We start from the raw sequence: 24148 nt of genomic DNA, 5'->3' as shown, positions 1-24148 counted from the left end.
CCCCTCTGCCACTTTTGGACTCTGGCAGTCCTCTTGGGTCAGCCACTTTTTATGCACAATTCTTTAGCCAACTCTTCCTCAGTATGTCTCCAAATAGAACACAAACACTAATCTGGATACCTAACACCTTTGATTCCCACCCCCATTCAAGTAAATTTAAATGGGTAGAGAAATACTTTATCCTCCCCTAGGCAACCAGTTAGGGATGGTGCCAATTTCCTACCATCATTCCTGTCACCTGTGATTCATTCATTCAATATTTACTAAGCCATGCCTGTACTAAGCACTGGAAAATTAAGATGTATTATCACTTCTCTGACGCACAGACTGGCTATTCCAGTACATAGTGCTGCGGTTTCTGAACCCGATTCAATGTCATAAGTATCATGAGTTGAGGACCTTAAGATCCAATCCCTTCTGCAAACCCCCCAACAAGAGATAGTCTAGGCTCTGAATTACTCTAACTGAGTCCAGGACAGCTGCTTGCTCCCTTGTCATTGCCAATCACGTACCTCTTGCTGGTGAGAACTTAGGAATAGACTTCCCAAAAGGGATAGGCTGTAGAGTATGCTAATACTCTTAATGAATACCCATTAGACTAGCAGGTCTTAGCTCTCAGGCCTTGTTGATTCACAAGAATTTCAGGAGTTTAAAGGTCAAATAATATTTTTTTTCTGGTCCTGGGGCTTAAACTTAGAGTTTGAGCATTGTCCCTGAGCATTTTTACTCAAGGCCAGTGCTCTACCACTTGGAACCACTGCTCCACTTCCATCTTTTTGGTAGATAAGTCTCACAGGCTGCCCGGACTAGCTTCAAACCATGATCCTCAGATCTCAGCCTCCTGAGTAGTTAGAATTATAGGTATGAGCCACCAGTGCCCAGATAAAATAATTTTTATATTAATAAATTCCTTTTTTACAATATCAACATTTATATTAATAGTACAAATATGCTTGTGAGTAGAATAATCAGTACAAATCAAAGCGGTTATCTCTATCTGTACTAACAGCTGATATATTCTTCATTGCCAAACATTAGCAACTTAAGAAATGCCAACTTCACTTAAGAATGTCCTTGAAGGGGCTGGGAAGGTGGCTCAGTGGTAGAGCACTTGCCTTGCATGCATGAGGCCCTGGGTTCAATTCCTCAGCACCACATAAGCAAAAAGAAAAAAAGCTGGAAGTGGCGCTGTGGCTCAAGTGGTAGAGCGCTAGCCTTGAGCTGAAGAGCTGATGGACAGCGCCCAGGCCCAGAGTTCAGGCCCCACAACCTGACCCAAAAAAAAAAAAAAAAAAAAAAAAAGAATGTCCTTGAAGGGGATCAGGGTTTAGGGAAAGGGCAGCAGGTCCATGTCTGGCCACAAGTGTCAAGAAATCCCTGAAGCAGCCCCAGAAGCAGATGAGGGAAATGACTATAGAAGAAACATAAAGAGAAGAAACAAGCTAAAATTGAAGGCCACAGGAAAGGGCTCTTGGCCACAGACTGAATTGGAAAAACTGAGAAGTAAGCTAGTGTTTCTTACTGAGTGGACAGTGACCCTTAACTCCATTCCTATTTAAATATCTGGATTCCAACCCTAACCCCTTTTGCCACCTATAGCTAGAATGAAGTATGTCTTGGAATCTGCTAAACATTTAAGAATAAAAGTTGAAGCTAGTACTGGGCACCAGTGACTCAAACCTGTCATCCTAGCTACTCAGGAGGCTGAGATTTGAGGATCACTGTTTGAAGCCAGCCCAGGCAGGAATGTCTATGGGATTCTAATTTCCACATAACCTCCAGAAAACCAGAAGTGGTGCTGTGGCTCAAATTAGTAAAGCACTAGCCTTGAGTGAAAAAGCCCAGGGACAGCACCCAGGCCCTGAGGTCAAATCAAGCCCCATGTGCACACACACACACACACACACACACACACACACACACACACACACACACACACACTCACATACATACATACACGTTTGAGCTAGTTGCCCAGGACTCACACCTCTAGTCTTAGTTACTCAGGATACTGAGACCTGAAGGATCTAAGTTCAAAGCCAGCCTAAGCAGAAAAATCTGTGAGATAACCAGCAAAATACCAAGATGGAGGCGTAGTTCAAGGGGTCAAAGGCCAACCATGAGCATAAAAAACGCTGAGGGAGAGTTCAAGGCACTGAGTTTAAGCCCTGATATTGGGGGGTGAGGGGAGATGTTGAGGAGCAGGAAAGGGGAAATGTTCTTGAAGATCTAGTAGAGCATTAACTTTTTAAAATCTTAAACCTTAGGCAAAAAGTCTTCAGATAGCATAAAGAACCTAATGAAATCTGATGGTCAACAGGGAGATAGGAGATTGGGGCCTCAGTGGGGAAAAAGAAATAGACTCCTGGTCCTGATGTGTGTGTGTGAGGCGTGGGGGAGGGGAGTACAAGTGGGAAAGAGATGGGCTAACAAGGAAGATGAAGAAGGCTAAAGACAATGCCGAAGCCGGGCGCTGGTGGCTCACGCCTGTAATCCTAGCTACTCAGGAGGCTGAGATCTGAGGATCGAGGTTCAAAGCCAGCCCGGGCAGGAAAGACCGTGAGACTCCTATCTCCAATAAACCACCAGAAAACCGGAAGTGGCGCTGTAGCTCAAGTGGTAGAGTGCTCGCCTTGAGCTGAAGAGCTGAGGGACAGCACTCAGGCCCAGAGTTCAAGCCCCATGACCGACAAAAAAAAAAAAAAAAAAGAAGGCTAAAGACAGTCAAAATGGGTTAGAACAATAGAACAATAAAACTTATTCATGTTGTTTGGGGAAGGGAAGAATGGGGCATGGAAAATGATAGAGGGGGTAAGGTTGATACTAATTCATTATATATTTATGTAGAAATGTAACAATGAAATCTACCCTCTCCCATGACGTACATTTTCAGTAATTTGTCATAAAATCTAAGAAGCATACATAAAGCTCATATAACAAAATGCTATGGTTTTCCTGAGGAAAATATTTAAGAACATTTTTTTTTAATCCCAAGCTAAAATAGCTATTTTTGTTTGTGTAAAACATCATGCTTTCGGGGCTGGGAAGGTGGCTCAGTGGTAGAGCGCTTGCCTTGCATACATAAGGCCCTGGGCTCGATTCATCAGCACCACAGCAGCAGAAAAAGCTGGAAGTGGCACTGTAGCTCAAGTGGTAGAATGCTAGCCTTGAGCTGAAAAGCTCAGGAGCAGTGCCCAGGCCCAGAGTTCAAGCCCCACGACTGATCAAAAAAAAAAAAAAAAAAAAAAAAACAACCCAAAAACAAAATCCAACCATGCCCCTTTGAAAGAACGGCCCAACTATGGTTCTCAGATTTGCTTAACAGGCAGTCTTTCCTCAAAAAAGGAACAGTAAATCTGTTATTTCAGGGAAAAATCTGACAGCATTTGTTGCCAATTACATCGCTCAAGATTTCAAGTGAAAATTCAAATTTTGGGAAATTTTTATCTTAATTTAAAACTTAAAGACTTTGTGTTGAAACAAGTTATGATATTACAGAATGTGTTTTGCTTTATTTTGTTTTTTCACTATTCCTGGGGCTTGAACTCTAGGTCTGGGCACTGTCCCTGAGCTTTTGTGCTTAAGGGTAGCCCTCTGCAGCTTCACTTCTGGCTTTCTGTGGTTAGTTGGAGATAAGAGTCTCATAGACTTTCTGTCCAGGTTGGCTTTGAACCACAATCCCCAGATCACAGCCTCCTGATTAGATAGGATTACAGGCATTACTGGTGCCTGCCAAGAAATGCATTTTTTAAAAATTAAGTATAGTATAATGAAGTATGTCCACATTTGGAAGAACTGCTTGGTTTAGTGAATCACTATTTTCCAAATGGCCAATGCTTGTTGTTACACAATTATTCATGTGTTTAAAAAAATCCAGTAAGGGCTGGGAAGGTGGCTCAGTGGTAGAGTGCTTGCCTTGCATGCTTGAGGACCTGCCTTTGATTCCCCAGCACCACATAAACAGAAAAAAAAAAAAAGCCAGAAGTGGTGTTGTGGCTCAAGTGGTAGAGTGCTAGCCTTGAGCTGAAGAGCTGAGGGACAGCGCCTAGGCCCAGAGTTCAGGCCCCACCACCACTATCAACAATAACAAAAATCCAGCAAGCCAGGCACGGGTGGCTCATGCCTATAATCCTAGCTACTCAGGAGGCTGAGATCTGAGGATCACAGTTCAAAGCCAGTCTGGGCATGAAGTGAGACTCTTATCTCCAATAAACCACTTAGAAAACTGTAAGTGTCGCTGTAGCTCAAGTGGTAGAGCGCTTGCATTGAGCTGAGAGCTCAGGGATAGCGCCCAGGCCCAGAGTTCAGTCCCCACAACAGACCAAAAAAAAGAAAAAAATCCAGTAACATAATGCAGATGAATGGATTTCAATGTAGCATAGTATAAGATGAAGGGGGAGGCTGGAGGAGTGGTTTAAGTAATACAGCCAGTACTACCAAGAAAGAAAAAGAAAGATTGAGAGAGAGGAAAGAAAGGAAGAGAGAGAAAGGAGGGAAATAAAGAAATAAGGAAGGAAGGAAGGGAGGAAGGAAGGAAGGAAGGAAATAAGGAAGGAAAAAGATTATTGATATGGTTTCAGGTTCCACATCCCAACTATTAAGAAACAACCTTTGTGCAAGCATGGGTGTAGCAACAAAGAATATCCACAATTAACTGAAAAGTTAAAAGTTAAAAAAGTTAAAAGTTAAAAGTTAAAAAAGATTTTCCTCATAGTACTTCAGAAACCAACATATCAAAAGTTTTTATTAACATATATATATATAATAGGTTTTTTCAAAATACATAAATAGATTACCTCCATTTCCATTTTAATATGCCAAATATTCATGGGTATGACCCATTTCAATAAAAGCTATTTGAAGGTTTCAATATTTTTTTTGGGGGGGGGTCCGGTCATGGGGCCTGAACTCTTGGCCTGGGAGCTGTCCCTCAGCTCTTCAGCTCAAGGCTAGCACTCTACCACTTGAGCCACAGCGCCACTTCCGGCTTTTTTCTTTTTGCTTATGTGGTGCTAAGGAATTGAACCCAGGGCCTCATGCATGCAAGGCAAGCAAGCGCTCTACCACTGAGCCACCTTCCCAGCCCAGGTTTCAATATTTTTAAGAATATAAAGTGTTCTGAAACCAAAAAGTCTGTCTGATATCTGCAACACTAAACCATGATTTCCTCTAGGTCCACAAGCTAATGTATTTGTGTGCTCAGAATGTAAAACCATATATGGAATGTTAATTAAGTACCACTCTAAAGCTTGGTGCTGTGTTAGGCATTGGGGATTCAAAATTGAAAAGGTTAGTCCATGTTCTGGACTCATAGACCAGTGAAGGGGACCAACTAGTACAAAAACATACCCCAGGGGTTAGGATAAGAATGATAATCTACACCAAGAACAAGCACCTATTAGGTGGAAGGGGTGAGGAGGTGAAGAGGCTAGGGCAGGCTTCCCAGAAAAATTGACACTTGATCTGAGTCATAAAGGCCACCAGGAATCAGCCTAGGGGAAGGGCATCTTAGGGAGAGGGAACAGAATGCATAAAATGTGAAAGCTCAGCCTACTGGCTCTCCATGGCTCAAGCCAGCAATCTCAGCTACTTGGGAGGCTGAGATCTGAGGATCAAGCTTCAAAGCCACCCCAGGCAGGAAGGTCCACGAGACTTATCTCCAATCAACTGAAGGAAAAAAAAAAAAAAAGCTGGCAGTGGAGCTGCGGCTCAAATGGTAGCGCACAAGCTCAGGGACAAAGCCCAGGCCCTGAGTTCAAGCCCCAGGAACAGCACAGATAAAAACCATGTGAAAGCTCTAAGAAAACTATGGCAATTCCCAGCCCCTGTACGTAGCTCAATATGAATGTAGCACGAAGTCCAAGTCTGAGCATGGGGGTGAGGCTGAGAATGAAATGAATGAGAGAGGTAGTCAGGAGTCCAAACAAAAGACCTTCTATACCATATTAAGAAATGTGGTTTTTTTTTTTTTTTTTTGTCTCCAAAGCTGAGTGGAGAGTGGGGAGGAGCTATTTCTAGATCTTATTTGCTTTAAGGAGGGGGGAGGGATGGGGAGCAACAGAGCACATTGGCAGCAATGCCAATGCAAGCAGCTGATGCTGGGGAACTAAAGAGTCGGTTGGGAACTGGGAGCCCGGCAAAAGGCAGGCTCAAAGCCGACTTCGAAGAAGAACCTAATTCATGAGACGCAGGACCCTCAGTATTAATAGAGGGCGGTGAGAGCCCAATAACCGCCCCACCCCGCCCCACCCGGACCTAGCACCGGCTACTGGCGGAAGCGGCCCTTGGCCTTGCACGGAGGTTGAGGAACACAAAGCGATGGGGTGCGGGGTCCGCAGGTCTGTACGTGAAGCAGGCCGGTCCAGGCAGCCCGCCGCGCCCCGGGCGCCCTCCGCCGCCCACCCCTCCGCCCAGGGCTCCCACGCCCTCCGCCCCGTCCCGGGGTGGAAGACAGAAAACAGACCCGCCCGGCGCCCCGCGCCCCAGACTTCCCGACCCGAGGGCCGGGTCGCAGAGCCGTGTGCGGTCTCGGATTGGGGGGTGATCTCATCTCCCCCCCCCCATACACCCACGTCCGCGCCGGGCTCCCGACGCCCCGCAGCCCCCATTCCTCCGCCCAGCCCGGCTCCGCCTCCCCTCGGGGAAACATCCCAAAAAAGGGCAGAAAAGAAATTTCGGCGTAAAGTTGGCCCACTGGGAAGGAGAGCCGCGTCCGCTGGGAGGAGGGGCGGGGCGGGGGGGGCGCGGAGCGGCGGCGGGCGGGGGGGGCAGACGGAGCCCCAGGGGGCGGGGAGGACGCGTCCCGGGTGGGAGTGGGGGCGGGGAGCGCGCCTGGTCCCGCCCGCCGCCGCCGGCGCGTGGAAAGTATGCGGGGCACGTGGGGGGTGGGGCGGGCAGGCTAGGAGCTGGGTCCCGATCTGCCAGGCGCGCGAGAAAGGGGGGGGGGGGACTGGCTCCAGGGGCTGGAGCTAAGAAGGGACGCCCTGGGGGTGGGGGTGGGGGCAGCAGGCCTTCTGCCTCAGTTTCCCCAAGCCCATGAGACTGCTACCCCTAAACACGTGGGTAATGCAAATCTGGAGTTTGGAATGTAGGGTAAACTGAGGCACGCTAGGCACGGAGGCGATTCGCCCTCCCAAGAGACATTCAATCCGGAGGAGGGGGGGGGGGATTTACTAGAAACTTCTAAATTAAGGGCAGCGGCGGCTGCGGCTGCAGCTGAGGGTGGGGGAGGACATTCGGGTCCCCGGGCCCAGGCAGCTGCCGTGAGCTCACGCCCCGAAATAGCCCCGGGGCCCCAGCCGCAGCTGCCCCGGAGCCCGGCTGTCACTCAGGACGCAGAGCCCCCAGCCCCAGCGTCCCCTCCCCTCGGCGGGCCAGGACTTCTCCGCGGTGGGCTATCTCTGCCTTCCGACGGCTGGCTGCGAGGGAGGGGGAGGAGGCAGGGGCGGGGCTCCGGGGCCGCCCCGAGGGCTGGGCGCAGGGGGGCGGCCGCGCCCCCTGGCCGGGCCGAGCTGCTTCTGCCCCTACAAGGTTTGGGCCGCGGTGGGGGAGGGTCCAGGTCCCCGGCTCCGCCCGGTCCCTCCCCGCCTTTTAGACGCCGGCGCGGCGGGGACATCCCAGTCCCCCTGGGTCTTCCCGTTCCGGCCTCCGTGAGCCCGGTCCTCGCAGCAAGCCCAATCCGCCCGGTCCTCACCGCCCTTCGGCCGGCCCACCCCCCACCGCAGCCATGGACGCCATCAAGAAGAAGATGCAGATGCTGAAGCTGGACAAGGAGAATGCCATCGACCGCGCCGAGCAGGCCGAGGCAGACAAGAAGCAAGCGGAGGACCGCTGCAAGCAGGTGGGGTCCTGCCTCCCCTGCCTCCCGTACAGCCTCTCCCCGCCTCAGACAAGCCCGGCGCCCCAGCCTTGGGCTTCACTCTTCAAGGCCCTTTCCCACCCCGTGTAGGGACTGGGCCTGCACCGGACCCTCACAGCCCTAGCTGCAGACCCACAGTTCATCTTCCCGTAGCCTGGAGAGCTCCTAGTTACTACTCCTGTCCTTGCAATGGTGGTTCCTGCCCTTCGGGGCTGGAAACTATCCTAACAACTCCACAACCTCCCCGACTGGGTGTCCCCTCTTTTATCCTTCTCCCCTACCCCCCCCCCCCACGCCTCCAAATATCTCCTAGCACCTTGACCACTCTTTTCTACTTCCTGGGCTCCTACCCAGGCCTGGCTGACCAACTGTCCTCTCCCTAGCTGGAGGAAGAGCAGCAGGCCCTCCAGAAGAAGCTAAAGGGGACAGAAGACGAGGTGGAAAAGTATTCTGAATCAGTGAAGGATGCCCAGGAGAAACTGGAGCAGGCTGAGAAGAAGGCCACCGATGTGAGTGGAGACTTGGGAGACACCGGGGATGGGTCCAGGCTGGGGCTAGAAGAGAGAAAGGGGACTTCCCCAGCACCAGAACATACATGTTTCCTTTCCTTAACCCCAGCTAGGGCAGGCTTACACAATCTGGACAGTGGGTAAATCAAAACCACCTACCACTTCCCCCTAGGACTTAGCATTGTAATTCCCTCTGGTTCCAGCTCTTAGAATGTACAGTGATCAACTCATGAGTCATCCTGTGGGTGGGGGTGGGAGAATTTACCATCTCCCTCAATTAATCCTGCTGAAAATGAGAGGAAACTGTGGCTATATTTGGGGTGTGTGTGTGAGAGTATGAGATGGTAGGGGGCAGAAAGAGGGCAAGGGATCCCACAAAGAGGCCCTCACTTGAGTTATACACCTAAGAAGCCATTAGAAATTCCCTAGCTTTGACCTCTGGCTCTAGCAGCCCTGCTGTGCCCTGAGGCCTCAGCTCAGGTTCTAGGCTCTTCATTTACCCTCATTAAGCTGTCAGCCTCGGGTCTGTGCCAGGCCACCGGGCAGAGGGACAGAGCCACAACTGCCAAAGCTGCTACCTTGGCAGGTTCTGCTTACCCTGAGATATCTCTGCCCACCCCCACAATCCCAATCAGACATCTCTATTACTTGCCATTCCCAACCCTTACCTTAATAGGAAAATGATCATATGATTTTGCATGTGGATTTTCACCCGTCCCTGTCTCAGTTTTCCTCTCTGTCTTCCACTCGTGTTTGTTTTAAATTTAAGAGGAGTCTGTGGTGGCCTCAGCATCAGAGATAACATTCCTGTTTGTGTTGGCCATTCTCCTTGTCACCCTCCACCCCCAGGGTTGGGCTGCTTTGACCTCCAGCCTCCACTTTAGGTTCTCCACCAGCCCTGGCACTTGGGAGAAAACTGACCTGCAGCTGCTAGCAAAGACGACCCTGGGCATCTGACACTCTATAAATAACCAAGGCCCAGTGCAGCTGGAGGCAGGACTGGAAACCCAAGGAGCTGGGTGGGGGCTGGAGGGGTAGGGGCCAAGGACAGAGCCTGGGAAGCAGAGTAATAGTGCCAGGAATGGATAGGAAACACAGCTCAGATTTATGGTATGACCTTGGGCACAGTAATTAACTTACACAGTTCCTCAGTTTCTCCCTTCTCTCCTACTTCCTATTTGTCCTGAGGGGAATGGAAGATCCTATCCTGTGGTTAGAGAGCTGTCATGGTGAATGTCAATCTTGTGATGAGGACCCCAGGATTTCCCAGACTTGACAGTCATGTGTACCCCAACCACCACAAAAACAGGTTTCCAGTCTCAGAATCTCATCTCTAGAGTTGTACCCCAGAGACATTCTTCCCCATACCAATGTTTCCCCACAGTCTTTCCACACTGAGTCATTGGGCCCTGGGCCCATAATAGTCTCTTGCCACTCTACGTGGCCAAGCTCCAGGTACTGTAGGCACCTGAACAACAAGTCATAATCCACTTTCTATATATGGTGCTGTTTCTCCTGCCCTGAAGTGCCTCCAGGACCAGCCTTATATGCCCTCTGTCCCCATTGCTGCACTCAGCTCCACCCCTCCAGTCATCTCCGCTTCCCCCACCCACCCAAACACACTGGTCCTCTTTTTCCCTCATAGACCTCTTTGAGGTCTTTGTATCTTTATCTTTTTTTTTTTTTTTTTTTTTTTTTGCTGGTCCCAGGGCTTGAACTCTGCATGTGGGTGCTGTCCCTGAGCTGCTTTTGCTCAAGGTGAGCACACTCCCAGTTGAGCCACAGCACCAATTCCAGCTTTTTTGAGTAGTTTATTTGGAAGAGTCTCACAACTTTCCTGCCCCACCTGGCTTTGAACCGTGATCCTAAAATCTCAGCCTCCTGAGCAGCTAGGATTAGAGCAGTAAGCCCCCAGCACCCAGCTTGTATCTTTATCTTTGAGGGAGAAACAGGGCCATCTAACATTTATTGAGTGTGTGCTTTATGTAAGCAGTGTGCCCAAGTGTGTGTTATTTCATGGTCTCCATACATTACCTTATCATCAGATAGATAGACAGACAGACCGACTCCCAAGACCTCTCCCCATTGGACCTCAATTCAGTGGATCTGTAGAGATAGAGAACCTGTTTGGTTTTATCATCCTGTTTATTGAGTAATAGAAGCACTGCTTTACCTTAGCCTTGAGTAGGAACTTAATTTATGGAGGAGGAAACTGAGGATTAGAAAAGCTAAATAAGTTGCCCAAGGTTTGTATAACAAGTGCTGGGTGCTTGATCTGTGGCCCAAAGAGACAGTCTGACTCAAAGCCAGTGCTCTTAACACTAAACCGCACTCTGCTCTTAGTTTCCTTTGTGAAAGCTGGTCTTGCTCTGCTTTGTTGTTTTTTTTGGGGGGGGGGGTCCGGTCGTGGGGCCTGAACTCTGGGCCTGGGCGCTGTCCCTCAGCTCTTCAGCTCAAGGCTAGTGCTCTACCACTTGAGCCACAGTGCCACTTCCAGCTTTTTTTCTTTTTGCTTATGTGGTGCTGAGGAATCGAACCCAGGGCCTCATGCATGCAAGGCAAGCGCTCTACCACTGAGCCACTTTCCCAGCCCATCTGCCTTGTATTTTTATTTATTTATTTTGGTGCCAGGACTTGAACCTAGATTGGTCTAAGTTTTCTGGTCATGTCTGGTGCTCTATCACTTGAGCCACACCTCCAATCCTGCCCTGTGTCTTTCTCTCAGGGTATCCTTAGTTTTCGTGGACCTTCTCCAAAAGGTCTGAGGTTTTGCTTCCATGTTGCAAGACCAGAGACTGAGTATCTGTCATTTACACTACCCCCAGCTGTCTCTTGGCCTTGGCAGGAAGCCCCTGGCTAGAGCCATGAGTGTCCCTTGTAGACCTGGCTTGGATCCCATGTTGGGAATCTGCCTGGCAACTGCTGACATCACTGAGCTTGATTCTGTGATTGGCCATTTTTAGCAGCATTGAAGTTGGCTTGACCTGATACTAACCCCCTTACCTGGGCAAGGCTCTTCTCTGAATCAGGTCTGCCTCAGCATTTGAAGACAACCACCACACACAGTGCCAGAAGAGGCCCACAGAAGTGGTGTGGAGATGGTCAAGGAATCTAGGTTTGGGGTTAAAGCACTGAGTAAGCAGAAGGTTGTTAGGGGAAAATCAGGTTGTAAGTCTAGAAGCCAGGGAGTCTAGGTTCATTCTTTCTTGCTTCCTTCCTTCTTTTACTGGTACTAGAGTTTGAACTCAGAAGTCATGCTTTCATCCTGGCTTTTGTTGATTATTTTGGAGATGGAATCTCAAGGACTTTTCTGCCCAGGTTGGCCTCAAACCATAAATCCTCCAAATCTCAGCCTCTAGAATAGCTAGTATACAGCATGAGCTACCAACATCCAGTAGAGCCTAGATTCCTCCTGAGGAGAATCTTACCATCTTCTAGAGTCTTGTCTGATTCTCACTCACGGCAGACAAAGGCTTTTTGACCTCTTTTGATCTACAGGCTGAAGCAGATGTGGCCTCTTTGAACCGCCGCATTCAGCTAGTAGAGGAGGAGCTGGACCGTGCACAGGAGCGCCTGGCTACAGCCTTGCAGAAGCTAGAGGAGGCTGAGAAGGCAGCTGATGAGAGCGAGAGGTGGGCACGGGGTTCTGAGGAGTGGATCAAGGACTGGGGAAGGAACCTGTCTCTGCTGGTGCTTACCCCACATACCCTTCTCCCTGCCTCTCAGAGGAATGAAGGTCATCGAAAACAGGGCCATGAAGGATGAGGAAAAGATGGAGCTGCAGGAGATGCAGCTGAAGGAGGCTAAGCACATTGCTGAAGACTCAGATCGCAAATACGAGGAGGTGAGAACCATGGCCCCTTACCTTCCTACTCCCAAGTGCCGTATACTCCCAGTGATCACCACTTACCTATTTCTCTCTCCCACTTCTCTCAGGTGGCCAGGAAGCTGGTGATCCTAGAAGGAGAGCTGGAGCGCTCAGAAGAGAGAGCTGAGGTGGCTGAGAGGTGAGGAGACCCTTGCGGGGGGGTGGCAACCACTGGAACTTGGCCTGAGTCCATGGCTATGGGGTACCCTGCATAATAGACAGGCCATTTCCCAAGCCATAGGGGCCATAGGGACATATCCTGTCCTCTGACCCATGCCTGATGCCCCCAGCCGAGCCAGGCAGCTGGAGGAGGAACTTCGAACCATGGACCAGGCCCTCAAGTCCTTGATGGCCTCAGAGGAGGAGGTAGTGACCTCTCTGGGCAATGGCACCTTTTCCTGGCTCACCTTCTCCTCCATTTCAGCATCTCCAGCTGCTTTCTCTTACCTGTAGGGGTCCAGGGAGGGCCCGGGGCCTCTGAATTCTGCCTGCTGTCACTCTCATCACTTGGCTCTTCTCTTCTCTCCTCCACCCCTTCCTCACTGTGCCACCCTCACTGTCGCCTCCCTGCGCGCTCACACCTCACCCTGCCACACACCCCTGCAGTAAATGTGGGGACCTAGAGGAAGAGCTGAAAATTGTTACCAACAACTTGAAATCACTGGAGGCCCAAGCGGACAAGGTAGAGGGGGTAGAGGGGCAGTGAGGATGGGGTCCTACAGGGGAGGGAGGGGAGGGCCAAGGCAGGGAGGGTGGGCTACTCAACAGAGGCAAGGTGAGGAGGAGCCTGAGGGCTCCGTGGATGAATGATCAAGGAGGTGATGTGCTGATGGCATCTGTATGTCCCTTAAAGTACTCCACCAAAGAGGACAAATATGAAGAAGAGATCAAACTGCTGGAGGAGAAGCTAAAGGAGGTGAGAAACTTTTCAGCTCCCAGTCTTCCTTCAAGCTACCCTCTCCTGGTAGAGACTACCAGTGGCAAGAGAATTTGGGGGGATAGGGATTGCCTCACACTTGTGTTGTACCACTTGAGCCATGCCTCTAGCTTGAATTGGTTATTTTCAAGGGATGGTCTCCATTTATGCCTAGGCAAGCTTGGGCTGTGATTCTGTTTGTACTTCCTGGAGTCACTGGGGATGCAGGCATCCACTGTGCCCAGCTATTATGTATTTCCTATAGCTGAGATGATAGGCGCGTGACTCCATGCTCAATCATTGATTAAGATGGAGTCTCACAAACTTTTATGCCTGGCTGACCTCAAGCTAAAATTCCCTGATTTCTGTTTCCCAAGTAACTACCTGCCTGAGCCACTATCCCCAGCTGAGAAGGGGGAACTCTCTGGGCGGGCCTAATTCTTTGCCTCATCTCATCTATCCCTCATCTCACCTTTATTCCCAGGCTGAGACCCGAGCAGAATTTGCTGAAAGATCTGTGGCCAAATTGGAGAAAACCATTGATGACCTGGAAGGTAAAAGGGATAGTCCTCTCCACACCGCTGTCACTCTCAGCCTGTCTCTTATCTCCCCATCCCATAAACTAGGGTTAGATCAATTACCCTGGACTCCACACCCTCTCTTGGGCTAGGTCTACCATTCAAGGAATAGTAGGGGAGTACAGTACATCAACTCCATTGCTTCTCAGAATTTAGCATGTACAAAAATGACCTGCTCTTGAGGGCTGGGGTGCAGCTCAGCAGTAGAATTCTGGGAAACCTTGGGTTCAAAAAACTCCACAGGTTCCCCAAAGTGCTTGCTGACTTTAGATTGGTGAATTGGTATTTCTGACAAGCTCCATCGGTAATGCCGATTCTGCTAGTCTTCCGGCCACACTTGGAGCAGCTCTGGTCTAACAAATGGCTATTTCCATGGGCAGTACTATACAATCATATCACCAAGACTTGTTTATGGAATAGAAAGCTATTCTGACTTAGTGTCTGACTTTGCATGACATTAGTGGAAGATATACTACTTTAAGCTACCCTTGGCAAAAACAGACATCCAGGTATTTGCTAAGTCTGTGATTCTTTTCCTATTATCAACAGTATTGTTATACCTTTCCTTTTTATTCTGATAACTTAACACCCACATTTCTTGCATCTGGCTTTCTCAAGCAAGCACTGGTGTATCTCCAGTTAGGACTTTTGGCCTTTCTGGTTAAACTCCCTTCTTTATTTCACTTAAGCAAGCATGCCTGCTTGTCCAGCGCACCATGCCCACAGACTCTTGGGATGTAGGCTGATGCTCTATAGGGAGAAGCTGATTGGAGAACAGGAGACAGGAGAGAGTTGGACAGAGAAAGGGGAGAAGGGAGCCCTGACAGCTGTCTGGCTTTTTCTTTGGCCTCTGTCTCTTATTCTGTCTGATTCTTCTTCTCTCTTTCCATCACCTTCTCTCCTTCCTGTCCTCCTTCCCTCCGCTCCCTTCCCCCACACTCCTACCTGGTCCCCCTCCATGGAAACCCTCCCCCCAGATGAAGTGTATGCACAGAAGATGAAGTACAAGGCCATCAGCGAGGAGCTGGACAACGCACTCAATGACATCACCTCTCTCTGAGCACCATGTGCCGCCTTGGCCCTCTTTGCTCCCTCTTTCCATTCTCTCTCAGGGAAAGGGACAGGCAAGAGAAAGACAGATTGGCACAGCCAGGCTGGGGGCAGCCTAGGGAGAGGCCCCACCACCTCACACCCACTCTGGCACTGGCTTCCTTCTTCTATCCACTGTCTCCTCCACTGGCTGGCCTCCACCCCCTCTGCTACTTAATAAACTCTGAACTTGGTCTCCATACTGTTTTCATACCTCCACAGAGCACTCCATCACTGCCACCAAGCACTGGTTTCCACCTGATGCCCTGGTTTCACCCACTGTCTTGTGACACTTGGCACTGCACTGAGCCCTCCCACAAAAGTGTGACCTCTGCACGGCACTCCCAATCTGTTCCCCTCTAACTCACGGCTGCATGTGGGACCCCATCCAGCACTCTCACCCCTTTGGTTCTGTCGCTGGCTCAGGACACTTAGCTGGGGCTCCAGGAGCTAACAGAATAACTGCAAGGCAGACGGGACAGTGAGGTACAAAGGAAGGGCAAGAAGGTCATGAGAGGTCTGGAATGAAGTTCGGGAATGTGTTGGAGGTCAGCACTGTTGCTTTCACTGCAGCTGCAGGTCTGTTTTCTGCCTTTGTTCTGTCTGTCTGACCCTCCCTTTCCTGGCACAGTCTTTGTTAGACCTGTTTCCTTCTTTTCCAAACCTTTCTGAGGAGGAGGGGAAAATTCAGTTTCTGATACAAGGCCTCCCCAACCCACCTGCTTGACCCTAAGGCCTCAAGTGAAGCATCTGTGTCTGCTTTGTTCATCCATCCACTTGCTCCTGCCCTGGGACCCTCAAGTCCCTGAAAGCTCGTGTCTTTCTGTGTCTCCTAACCTCCTCCATGTCTGTGTGATCATGCCCTGTCCGTGTCTCCCTCCCCCTGCTCACATGCTGCTTCCCCTCACAGAGACCTTGGCCAGTGCCAAGGAGGAGAACGTGGAGATTCACCAGACCCTGGACCAGACCCTGCTGGAACTCAACAACCTGTGAGGTCCAGCCCTGCCTCCCCACAGGCTACAGTGGCTGCCTCACCCCAATAAAAGAGATAATACCAGCATCCCAGGACCTTTAATGCCTGTCTTTGCTCAGTAGTAAAATTGGAATGAGCCCTAAATGAATAGGGCCAGTTTTGACTCTGCAGTCGGACCTCCTTTTCAGCTCTGTCCACAGCCCTTTGGGCTTTAGTTTTCAAATAGGGTCTCATGATTTTGGCCTTTGCCAACCTGGACCACAGTCCTACCTACACATAACCAGTATTACAAAATGAACCACCACACAGCTTGTTGAGGTAGTCTTGCTTTTTTATTGCCTTTTTTTAAAAACCAGATTGGCCTCAAACTGTGGTCCTCCTGATCCTTAGCCTTCTGAATAACTGAGAATGCAAGTATAAGGCACTGCATCTGGCTTCTCAATGTGATTTTAAGTCTAGCATAGTCTACCCCACCTCTCAACACATACTGCTTCTCCATACACATATGCATGCATACAAAGCCACTCCAACAATACCAGTTACACCTGCCCCCTTGTAGATAACATGATGGGCAAAATAATTCCCCTTCCCCACAGATGTCTACACTGTATACTGGGAAATAGCACCTTCGAGACAAAGTAAAGGATTTGAGATGTGATCATCCTAGGTTAACAGAGCAGGTTCAAAGTAATCACAAGGAATCTTACAAAAGAAAGAAAAGAGCCAGGTGTGGCAGCACACATAGGTGGCAAAGACAAGAGGATAGGATCAGGAGTAAAAGAAATCCAAAGGCAATAACCAGATATGACCATGGAAATGAGGCGAGAGGGATATGAGGAGGGACAAATAAGCACAGAACACAGATGACTTCTAGAATTTAAACAAGGCCAAGAAACATTCTGCCCTAAGAACAGGCTGACACTGGGATTAAGCTCCTCTTGGACTTCTAACCTCTAGAACTACAAGAGTCAAAGACCAGGAAGTTCATGGTGGTACTTGTTACAATAGCAATAACAAACTAAAAGGCCACCCCAGTTTTGAAGAACAAAAATAACTTTGTTATACATACTTTATTAGAAACATTGTAAAAATAATCCCAGAGGGCTAAAGGTAGAAGCATACACAGGAGGCTGGGATGGGAGACTCATGGGTTCCAGGCCAACCTGGCATTACCTAGTAAGACCCTGTCTCAAAAAAAAATAATAATAATCTGAGAGTTGGATCCAGTCTTGTCCTAACAGTACAAGATTCCATTGCAGTGGTTTAAGGGGAAAATATGAAGAAAAACAATTTCTTGGAATTGTATAAAGGATGGGATGAGATTTCCAGATTCTTTCAGAATTTTCAGCTGGCTTCTCTGAATATCCTCCAAGGTCAAGGCCTCTAGGCTCCAGTTTCTGCCATTTCTGCTGGGCTGTAGCCAACACCGTCTTTGGTCCCACTTCTTTGTCTATACAAGAAATGGTAATCAGCCAGGCACCCATGGCTCACACCTGTAGTCCTGGCTACTCCAGAGGCTGAGATCTGAGGATCATGGTTCAAAACCAGCCCAGATAGGAAAGTCTGTGAGACTTTTATCTCCAATAAACCACCAGAAAACTGGAAGTAGTGCTTAAGTGGTAGAGTGCGAGCTTTGAGCTGAAGAGCTGAGGGAAAGCACCCAGACCCAGAGTTCAAGCCCCACCACACACACACACACACAAAAGAAAAGAAAGAAATGGTAATCAGAAAACTGGACCTAGATGAGCTTATTTGCATGAAAGTTGCATAAAGTCCAGAGTCTGGGAGAAGGTTTAGTAAATAACCTGAGCTTTCTCCTCATCTGCACCAGGAAGGCAATGCTGGTAGCAGCAAAGAGGAAGCCAAAAACTAGGGCCAGGATGTCACCTAGGAGAGAGAAGGAAGGTACATAGTAAGGCCATGGCCCACATGGGTCCCTCCAAGCCCCCTTCAGTGGTGGTGCCTCATCTAAATCTCCAGAAGAGGACAGCTGGGGATGGGGCAAGTACATGAGAAGGAATAAATCACCATTTCCTTCTAACAGCTAGGGCAAAGAGGAGTTTGGGGAGAGGTATGCTAGGATATTTCTAGAACTTCATTCTCCACTAAGCCCTGGGGACAGTCAAGAAATCCCCACTGGGGTCACAATACATGACTATCATCTTGGATTTGGGTGCAATAGCAGAGTTGGTCTGACTAGCCTCTGGGGCTGAATGTTACCAAGAGGTGTTCCCCAGTAACAGGAACAAGAGGGACACAGACTCACCAGCAGCAAGGCAGGAATTCACGTGGACTGAAGAGAAAAAGGAAACATTAGAGCTTGGGACTATGAACACCAGTGGCAGACTCAAGCATAATAAAGACATAGAAGGAGAAGGGACTTGTGTATAGCAGGATATGACAGTGTGGGACCCCAAAAGCTATACCTGGCTCAGGGCTGCTGTCTGCCACAACGGGGAAAGAGGCCTCGATCATTCGCCCATTCAAAGGCTGTGTGGCTCGGAAGTTCATTTGTAGCCGGGAGTCAGGAAATGCCCATAGAGAAACAGAGAGGGTGTGCAGCTAGGGAAGGCAAGATAGAAAGCACAGATCAACTCATAGCAAAAAATATACAGTCCCAGGCCCCCTCGCCAGCCAGCACTCAGGGCCCATCCTCCATCTACTCCAACCCACTACACAGACCATGGATCTGTCATCATCTTACCCTATATCCCCTCACCCTTGCACCTCCTGCGTGTTGTATCATGCCCCAGCCTTACTTACCTGCTTTGCACTCAGCTTCACTGTCTGGTTAAAAACAGTCCAGATGACTCCCTGGGCACAGGGGGGTGTCGTCAGGGACCCGTCATATCGGAAGTATCGGCTGAGGTCAGAGGGCAGCAGTGAAGATACATCCAGTCCTGGGATCATAGTCTGTGAGCCTGTAGACAGGATTCGTGTTGGTGTCTCACCTAGAGAGCCTGTCCATGAAGCTCTGGCATGTAAGGATTTTAACCCTCACCCTCCAACCAACTAACTCCCTGAGGTGACTACTTCACTCTCCGTGATTCCTTTCCATAACTCCCGGCAAGACATAACTCAGAAGGAGTGGAAGAGGCCTCAGAGAAGAGATCTTGGAGACCTTGCTCAGTCTTCACTCTTATTTTGCATACAAACAAAAGATGGTAGACCTCTGATTTATTCCAGAAGTGAATTAAAAAAAAAAAAAACACCTCTGGAAACATGGCTCAAGTGGTAGAATACTTGCTTAGCAAGCGGGAAGCCCTAAGTTTAAATCACAGTACTACCAGAAAAAAATAAACGTAAGAGCTGGGCACTGATGGCTCATGCCTGTAATCCTAGCTACTCTGGAGGCTGAGGTCTGAGGATTGAGGTCAAAGCCAGCCCAGGCAAGAAAGTCCATGAGACTCCAATTAACCACCAGAAAACCAGAAGTGGCACTGTGGCTCAAAGTGGTAGAGCACTAGCCTTGAACAAAAGAGCTCAGGGACAGTACTTAGGCCCTGAGTTCAAGTCCCATGAGCAACAAAAATTAAAAATAAATGAGGCTTGGGCTATAGCTCAGTGGAAGAGTGCTTTGCTGTGGTGGTTGTTTAGCAAATTGGAGTCCCGGGTTCAAACCCCAGTACCATACACACACAGAGAAAGACTGAATAACTTGTAAATAAGCTTAATATTTATAACTATAAAAAGTAGACACAAAAATTCCAAAGGCATTCTTCTTGCCAGTTTAGCAAAGATCTAAAGATCCAGCAGAGTGACATTTAAAGTGACCTGGGTTGACTGAAAAGACTTCCAAGACACTTAACTTGAAGTTCCAAGCACTATGTTGTTGTTATATTTCTATTTTTTTTAATCTAATTTTGTTTTCTGTTGGTTTTAGGGTTTGAGCCATCAAGCCTGCGAGCAGTAGTTTGCCTGTTCCTGTTTGCCTCTGGTCAGCTTCACAATTTTCAAAATCAAAGCCAGTTCACAGCTCAACCCTCCCTCTCCCTCCTAACAGCAACTCACAAACTGACCTTCCTCACTGATTTCTTCCAAATGTGACAGCAACTGCTCATAGGCACTGTTTTCTTCTGGGCCCTCCTAGGGGATGACAATACAAGACAGACTGATACCTTCATCTAAGGTCATAGCTGGAGGCCTGACCATGCAGTGTGTTTCTCATAGTTCTTCCCTATTACTCACCTATGAGAAGGCTCAGAGAACATAGAACCTTATTACTCAAAGTCTATTTCTCTCCCTCATCCCCCCCAATACTGGGGTTTGAACTCAGGATTTTATACTTGCTAGTCCAGTATACTACCACTTAAGCCATGCTTCCAAATCGTCCTCCATTTTAGTTATTGTAATAGGATCTCTGTATGTATGAATGTATGTATGTATATACATATGCATGTATGTATGTGTGTGTGCATGTATGTATTTTGGTCCAGGCTGGCCTGTACTTTGATCCTCCTATTGCTACTTGTGTAACTTGGATGACAGGCACAAACTACTCTGCCTGGCTTATTAACATGAGGTCTTGCTCTTTGCCTAGCTGATCCCAGACTGTAATCTTATCCATTTCTGCCTCCCAATTATATGTATGAGCCACCATATTCAGCTAAAAGTCTATTATTCTTGCTTTGCAAACAGCTTGATGGACTGATTTTCAGTGGCAAACTCGAGGAGGACAAAGTAGTATTAGTGTGCCATTTATTGTGATACTGGCTCTGCTACCTTTTAGATTTTCACTCCTGGTTACCTCCACATGCACTCCATGGTACCGCCCCCCCCCCAACACTGTAATGCACCTGTACTTATGCTACCTCTGTATTGACTTTAGGAGTGTGGTCCTGACATGCCATTTCTGAAGCATTTATCTGAACGCTTGGTTCTGTAATCCTGCCATTGACAAGGGATCCAAGCAGGTATCTCACCTCCTCATGTAATTGTTGATCATTACTGCATTTTGTAGTAATGAGTAGGAGAAAACAAAAACAAAAACAAAAGTCCTTGGGTGCAGCCTACTGCATCTGCCATTCTGCAAACGGATCTTATTCTGAGTCTTTAAACATACTCTTTTCTGCATTCCTTTTCTTTCCCACTAGTGAAGCCTTGGAGTGAACCCCACTTTTAGAATACTTTGCAACGTCTATCTTGCCAGCCTCCCTCACTGGCTGTGGACTTCCTCTGTGTGGTCCAGTGCCTGCCTCAGGGTGGGTAACTCTGTAGATGCGGCTGATGGCTTGAGGCCGGAGAGAGTGCTGCACCAACCCCCTGGTACCTGCAGGAAGGCTGCCAGCACAGCCAAGCCTCCGGGGCGCCCCAAGGCCTCGCTAACTTCTGAGAACGCAGTGCTGAGGTGAACCACGTGGATCTGGAGAGGGCACGAAAGTCAGAGTGGAGCCCTATCTATGGGCATGGCCCTGTGTCCCTTCTGGGCCAGCTGGTTGCTCACCTCAGCAGGGAAGTGGTGGCCGTCCACAGTGTGCTCAGAGCCCGGGCGATCGGAAGTGCCCCAGTGCAGGTGCAACTGCAGGGCCCGGTACTCCCGCCCGGGACCCAGGGCCATCGTTAGCCCCTGCGGCAGAGATAGCTGGACTGTGTGGGAGCAGCAGGTGAGCCGGACGCTGCCCGGCGGGTCCGTGAGAGGCAGCCTAACCCCCAGCCTCCAAGTTCTGCCAGTTTGCCCAGCTTCGAGAAGTCTAGCCTTGTCCCACCCAGGCCCCAGACGCCCCGCCCAAGACCCCCTCACCGGTGTGGCCATTGTTGCGCAGGCTCAGTTCCGGGCTTGGCGGGAGCTCAAAGCCCAGCAGTTCCAGAGGTTGCAGGGCGCGGCAGAACACGGCGAGCTCGGGGCGGATATCTACCGGGGACTGAAAGCGGCCCGCGCAAGCTGGGGACACCTGGGGCCAGGGCAGGCTGCCTGACGTGAGAGAATTGGTGGAGAAGTGTGATCACTGGGACCCCGAGGCTTGGGGCAGAAAATGGAAATCAGGGAAGTGGGTGGGGACAGGAGGGGGCCGCCCGGGACCAGTATTGGGACAGAGCCGGAGAGAGTGGGGTTCCCAGACTGAGTCTGTGCAGAGCTGGGCGTCTCACCTCGGTAGCGCCAATGACTGTGACCATCGCCTGCATAAAGGACAAGGATTAATAGGCACCTCTTAGAGCCAGGTCCGTTCCTTGTGGCTAGAGCGAGACCAGTTCCCTGTCCACACACAAGCCCCACGTACAAGGGGCGCACACGCGCGGATGTTCTACCGGGGCACGGCAGGGGACAGAAATGCCTGACGTGGAGCGGGGAGGTGTGGCTCATTGGTGGAACGCCTGCCTACCGGGCCCCAAGTTCAAACCCTCAGTACCGCCAAAAAGAAGTGGGAGGGCGGGGGGGGGGGGCTTGGAGAAAGCCTGAAATGGGCCAGGTGCGGAGCAGAGCGGAGGGCAGCCAGTGTAACACCACAGCTGGAAGAGCCAAAGGCAGTGCGACCAGCCCCCAGTTTGCAGACACTAAGGGTGTTTTGTCTGAGAGACTCTACCACTGGGGGGGGGGGGAGGGGCGGGATTCAAATTTCCAGACCTAAATATCTTTTCTTATTCCTCATTCTCCCTTTCTGATCTCCACCTCCTTCCCCAACGTTCCTGACTTGGCAGTTCAGATCCCAGGTTCCCTCCACATGTGGTTTCCTTCTTCCTAGCTTCGCTTTCTCCCTTGCAGACTGAGAATGAGGTGATCTCTAAGACCCTCCCTGCCCTGCCGCTGGTACCCCACCCACCCTCTCCTCCACCTTCCCTCCTTTTCCTTCCCTTCAGGCTCTTCCTTCTCCACTTTTCTGTCTCTGCACATTCCTCATCGTTCTCCTCCAATCTCCCCCTAACTTTCCCTCTTCCAGCTATACCTCACTTTTTCTTCTCCCTGGCCATCTCCTCACTCTGAAAGGGAGGAGGGGGCTAGTAGTGTGGGAATCTCCTAGAAGGGCTGCTGTTAAAAGTGCAGGCTGCTTCTCTGAATGAGCAATCCAGGACTGAGGGCTAGGGTGGGGGCATGAACTGCCAAAGGCTAGACTTGGAGGTGGGCGACCACTTACCTTTTTTATCCCTGTGAACCTCTTCAGTATCCCTGGGAGCTTCAATAGTGGGCACATCCTCTAAATGCAGGGGATCTTCTGGTTCAGGATTAACTTCAGGTGTCTTCTCACCAGGTAGATCCACCTCTTCAAGTGGATCCTCTTCACTGGGCAGATCCTCCTCGCTCAGTGAATCATCTTCCCCAGATGAACCTCCACCTAAGGAGAGATCCCCCTGCATCCAGGACAGGCTCTGAGGATGGGCAGGCACCAGGAGCAGCGCTGATAGCAGCAATTGCACAGTAGGGGCCGGGATCAACAGAGGGAGCCAGGGGCTGGGGCACAGGGAAGCCATGCGGCTGACTGGGGTGTCCCAGGACACGGTGTGTACGGGCTGTACGTGCATCGGAAACAGGAGCCGGTGGGGGAGGAGCAAGCCTTGAGGGGAGCAGGCTGACTCACAGTGTGCCCTTCTGTAGAGATGGAGCCAAAGTCCCGTGGGTCTGCCTGGCCCTGTGCCCCCTCCCCGATACCAAAGCCTGGGTAGGGGCTGAGGGGCAGGTGTGTGTGCAGGCAGAGGTTATCAGGGTCATAGGCTCAGCGTGGAACCTAGCACCACCTGGCACTATACAAGCTCTCCCTGGCACAACCCAACTGCTTACCAGCCAGCTTCAGCTAACCCTGGCTTGCTTCCCAGCCCTAGGCAGGGAAGGGGGAAGACAGAGAAACTTGGGCTCCTGTGTTGTCTGGCTGGGAGGGAAAGCAGCCCTGTACACATCCTGGAGCAGGTAAAGGGGCAGGGCAGGGTGCTGGGGGAGCATGAGGATGAGTAGGTAGACCGGAAGACAGGTAGGCAGGAAGCAAATCGGAACATGAATGGGAGACTGAGTATGTGCATGAGAAAGACTCTGATTAAACTCAATTTATGGATTTTTCATCTTTTTACTCCTCCTTGGTCATTGGCTCTGAATTGTCTCCCAAAGTATGCCTCACATCATCTGCTGACTTCCAAGTTCCTTCAAAGTCTTACCCAAGAGACTTTTCTTTCTGCTACTCTCCCTCATACTCAATCAAGTTACATCATTCATTTTTTGGTGAACTTTTATTTTGTGAGGCTGGCACTCAAACCTAGGATCAGATGAATGCTAAGCAAGTGCTCTACGAATAAACAGAGCACATCTTTTTTTTTTCTCCCAAGTTTTTGCCACCTCTGTTAATCTAGTTCTTTTTGTTTGGGGGTGGGTGGGTCCAGTCGTGGGGCCTGAATTCTGGGCCTGGGTGCTGTCCCTCAGCTCTTCAGCTCAAGGC

At 49.8% G+C, this 24148-nt stretch overlaps 2 protein-coding genes across 5 annotated transcripts; one reads left to right on the top strand and one right to left on the bottom strand.

The window, feature by feature from the left end:
* The first annotated feature begins 7526 nt into the window (after nt 1–7526).
* Tpm2 (tropomyosin 2) lies at nt 7527–15886 on the top strand. Of its 4 annotated transcripts, none has more exons than XM_070009466.1 (9): nt 7527–7840; nt 8242–8367; nt 11866–11999; nt 12094–12211; nt 12304–12374; nt 12842–12917; nt 13089–13151; nt 13636–13705; nt 15729–15886. In XM_070009466.1, exons 1-9 carry the CDS (start codon nt 7727–7729, stop codon nt 15809–15811), a joined length of 855 nt encoding a protein of 284 aa, XP_069865567.1. In that variant the 5' UTR covers nt 7527–7726; the 3' UTR covers nt 15812–15886. The 4 variants fall into 4 exon arrangements, with proteins under 4 accessions (XP_069865567.1, XP_069865547.1, XP_069865576.1 ...); XM_070009446.1 differs by lacking the exon at nt 12842–12917 and adding an exon at nt 12526–12601; XM_070009475.1 differs by lacking the exon at nt 15729–15886 and adding an exon at nt 14707–15018.
* Nucleotides 15887–16846: 960 nt separating this feature from the next.
* Nucleotides 16847–23246, bottom strand: Ca9 (carbonic anhydrase 9). Its single transcript, XM_070009441.1, has 11 exons — nt 22862–23246; nt 21879–21908; nt 21532–21702; nt 21235–21377; nt 21061–21153; nt 19811–19877; nt 18555–18712; nt 18218–18353; nt 18058–18084; nt 17597–17678; nt 16847–17241 (listed from the first exon to the last, which is right to left on the bottom strand). The coding sequence occupies exons 1-11, from the start codon at nt 23244–23246 to the stop codon at nt 17175–17177; spliced, it is 1359 nt and encodes a 452-aa protein (XP_069865542.1). The 3' UTR covers nt 16847–17174.
* Nucleotides 23247–24148: the final 902 nt, after the last annotated feature.

This window comes from Dipodomys merriami, unplaced genomic scaffold (assembly GCF_024711535.1).
Source record: "Dipodomys merriami isolate MVZ:Mamm:240054 unplaced genomic scaffold, mDipMer1.0.p SCAF_11, whole genome shotgun sequence".
In the NCBI taxonomy this organism is placed as follows: domain Eukaryota; kingdom Metazoa; phylum Chordata; class Mammalia; order Rodentia; family Heteromyidae; genus Dipodomys; species Dipodomys merriami.
The sequence above is the reverse complement of the archived record's forward strand: the minus strand, read 5'-3'. Positions and strand labels throughout refer to the sequence as shown.

Excerpts from the sequence above, each read along its gene's own strand:
- Tpm2 (XM_070009466.1), top strand. The coding sequence starts at position 7,727 with ATGGACGCCATCAAGAAGAAGATGCAGATGCTGAAGCTGGACAAGGAG. Across the intron at positions 8,368-11,865 it reads CTGAGAAGAAGGCCACCGAT|GCTGAAGCAGATGTGGCCTC; the intron begins GTGAGTGGAGAC and ends TTTGATCTACAG. Across the intron at positions 13,152-13,635 it reads TGGAGGAGAAGCTAAAGGAG|GCTGAGACCCGAGCAGAATT; the intron begins GTGAGAAACTTT and ends CTTTATTCCCAG.
- Ca9 (XM_070009441.1), bottom strand. The coding sequence starts at position 23,246 with ATGCACGTACAGCCCGTACACACCGTGTCCTGGGACACCCCAGTCAGC. Across the intron at positions 19,878-21,060 it reads TGCTGGCAGCCTTCCTGCAG|GAGGGCCCAGAAGAAAACAG; the intron begins GTACCAGGGGGT and ends GTCATCCCCTAG. Across the intron at positions 18,354-18,554 it reads TGAAGCTGAGTGCAAAGCAG|CTGCACACCCTCTCTGTTTC; the intron begins GTAAGTAAGGCT and ends TGCCTTCCCTAG.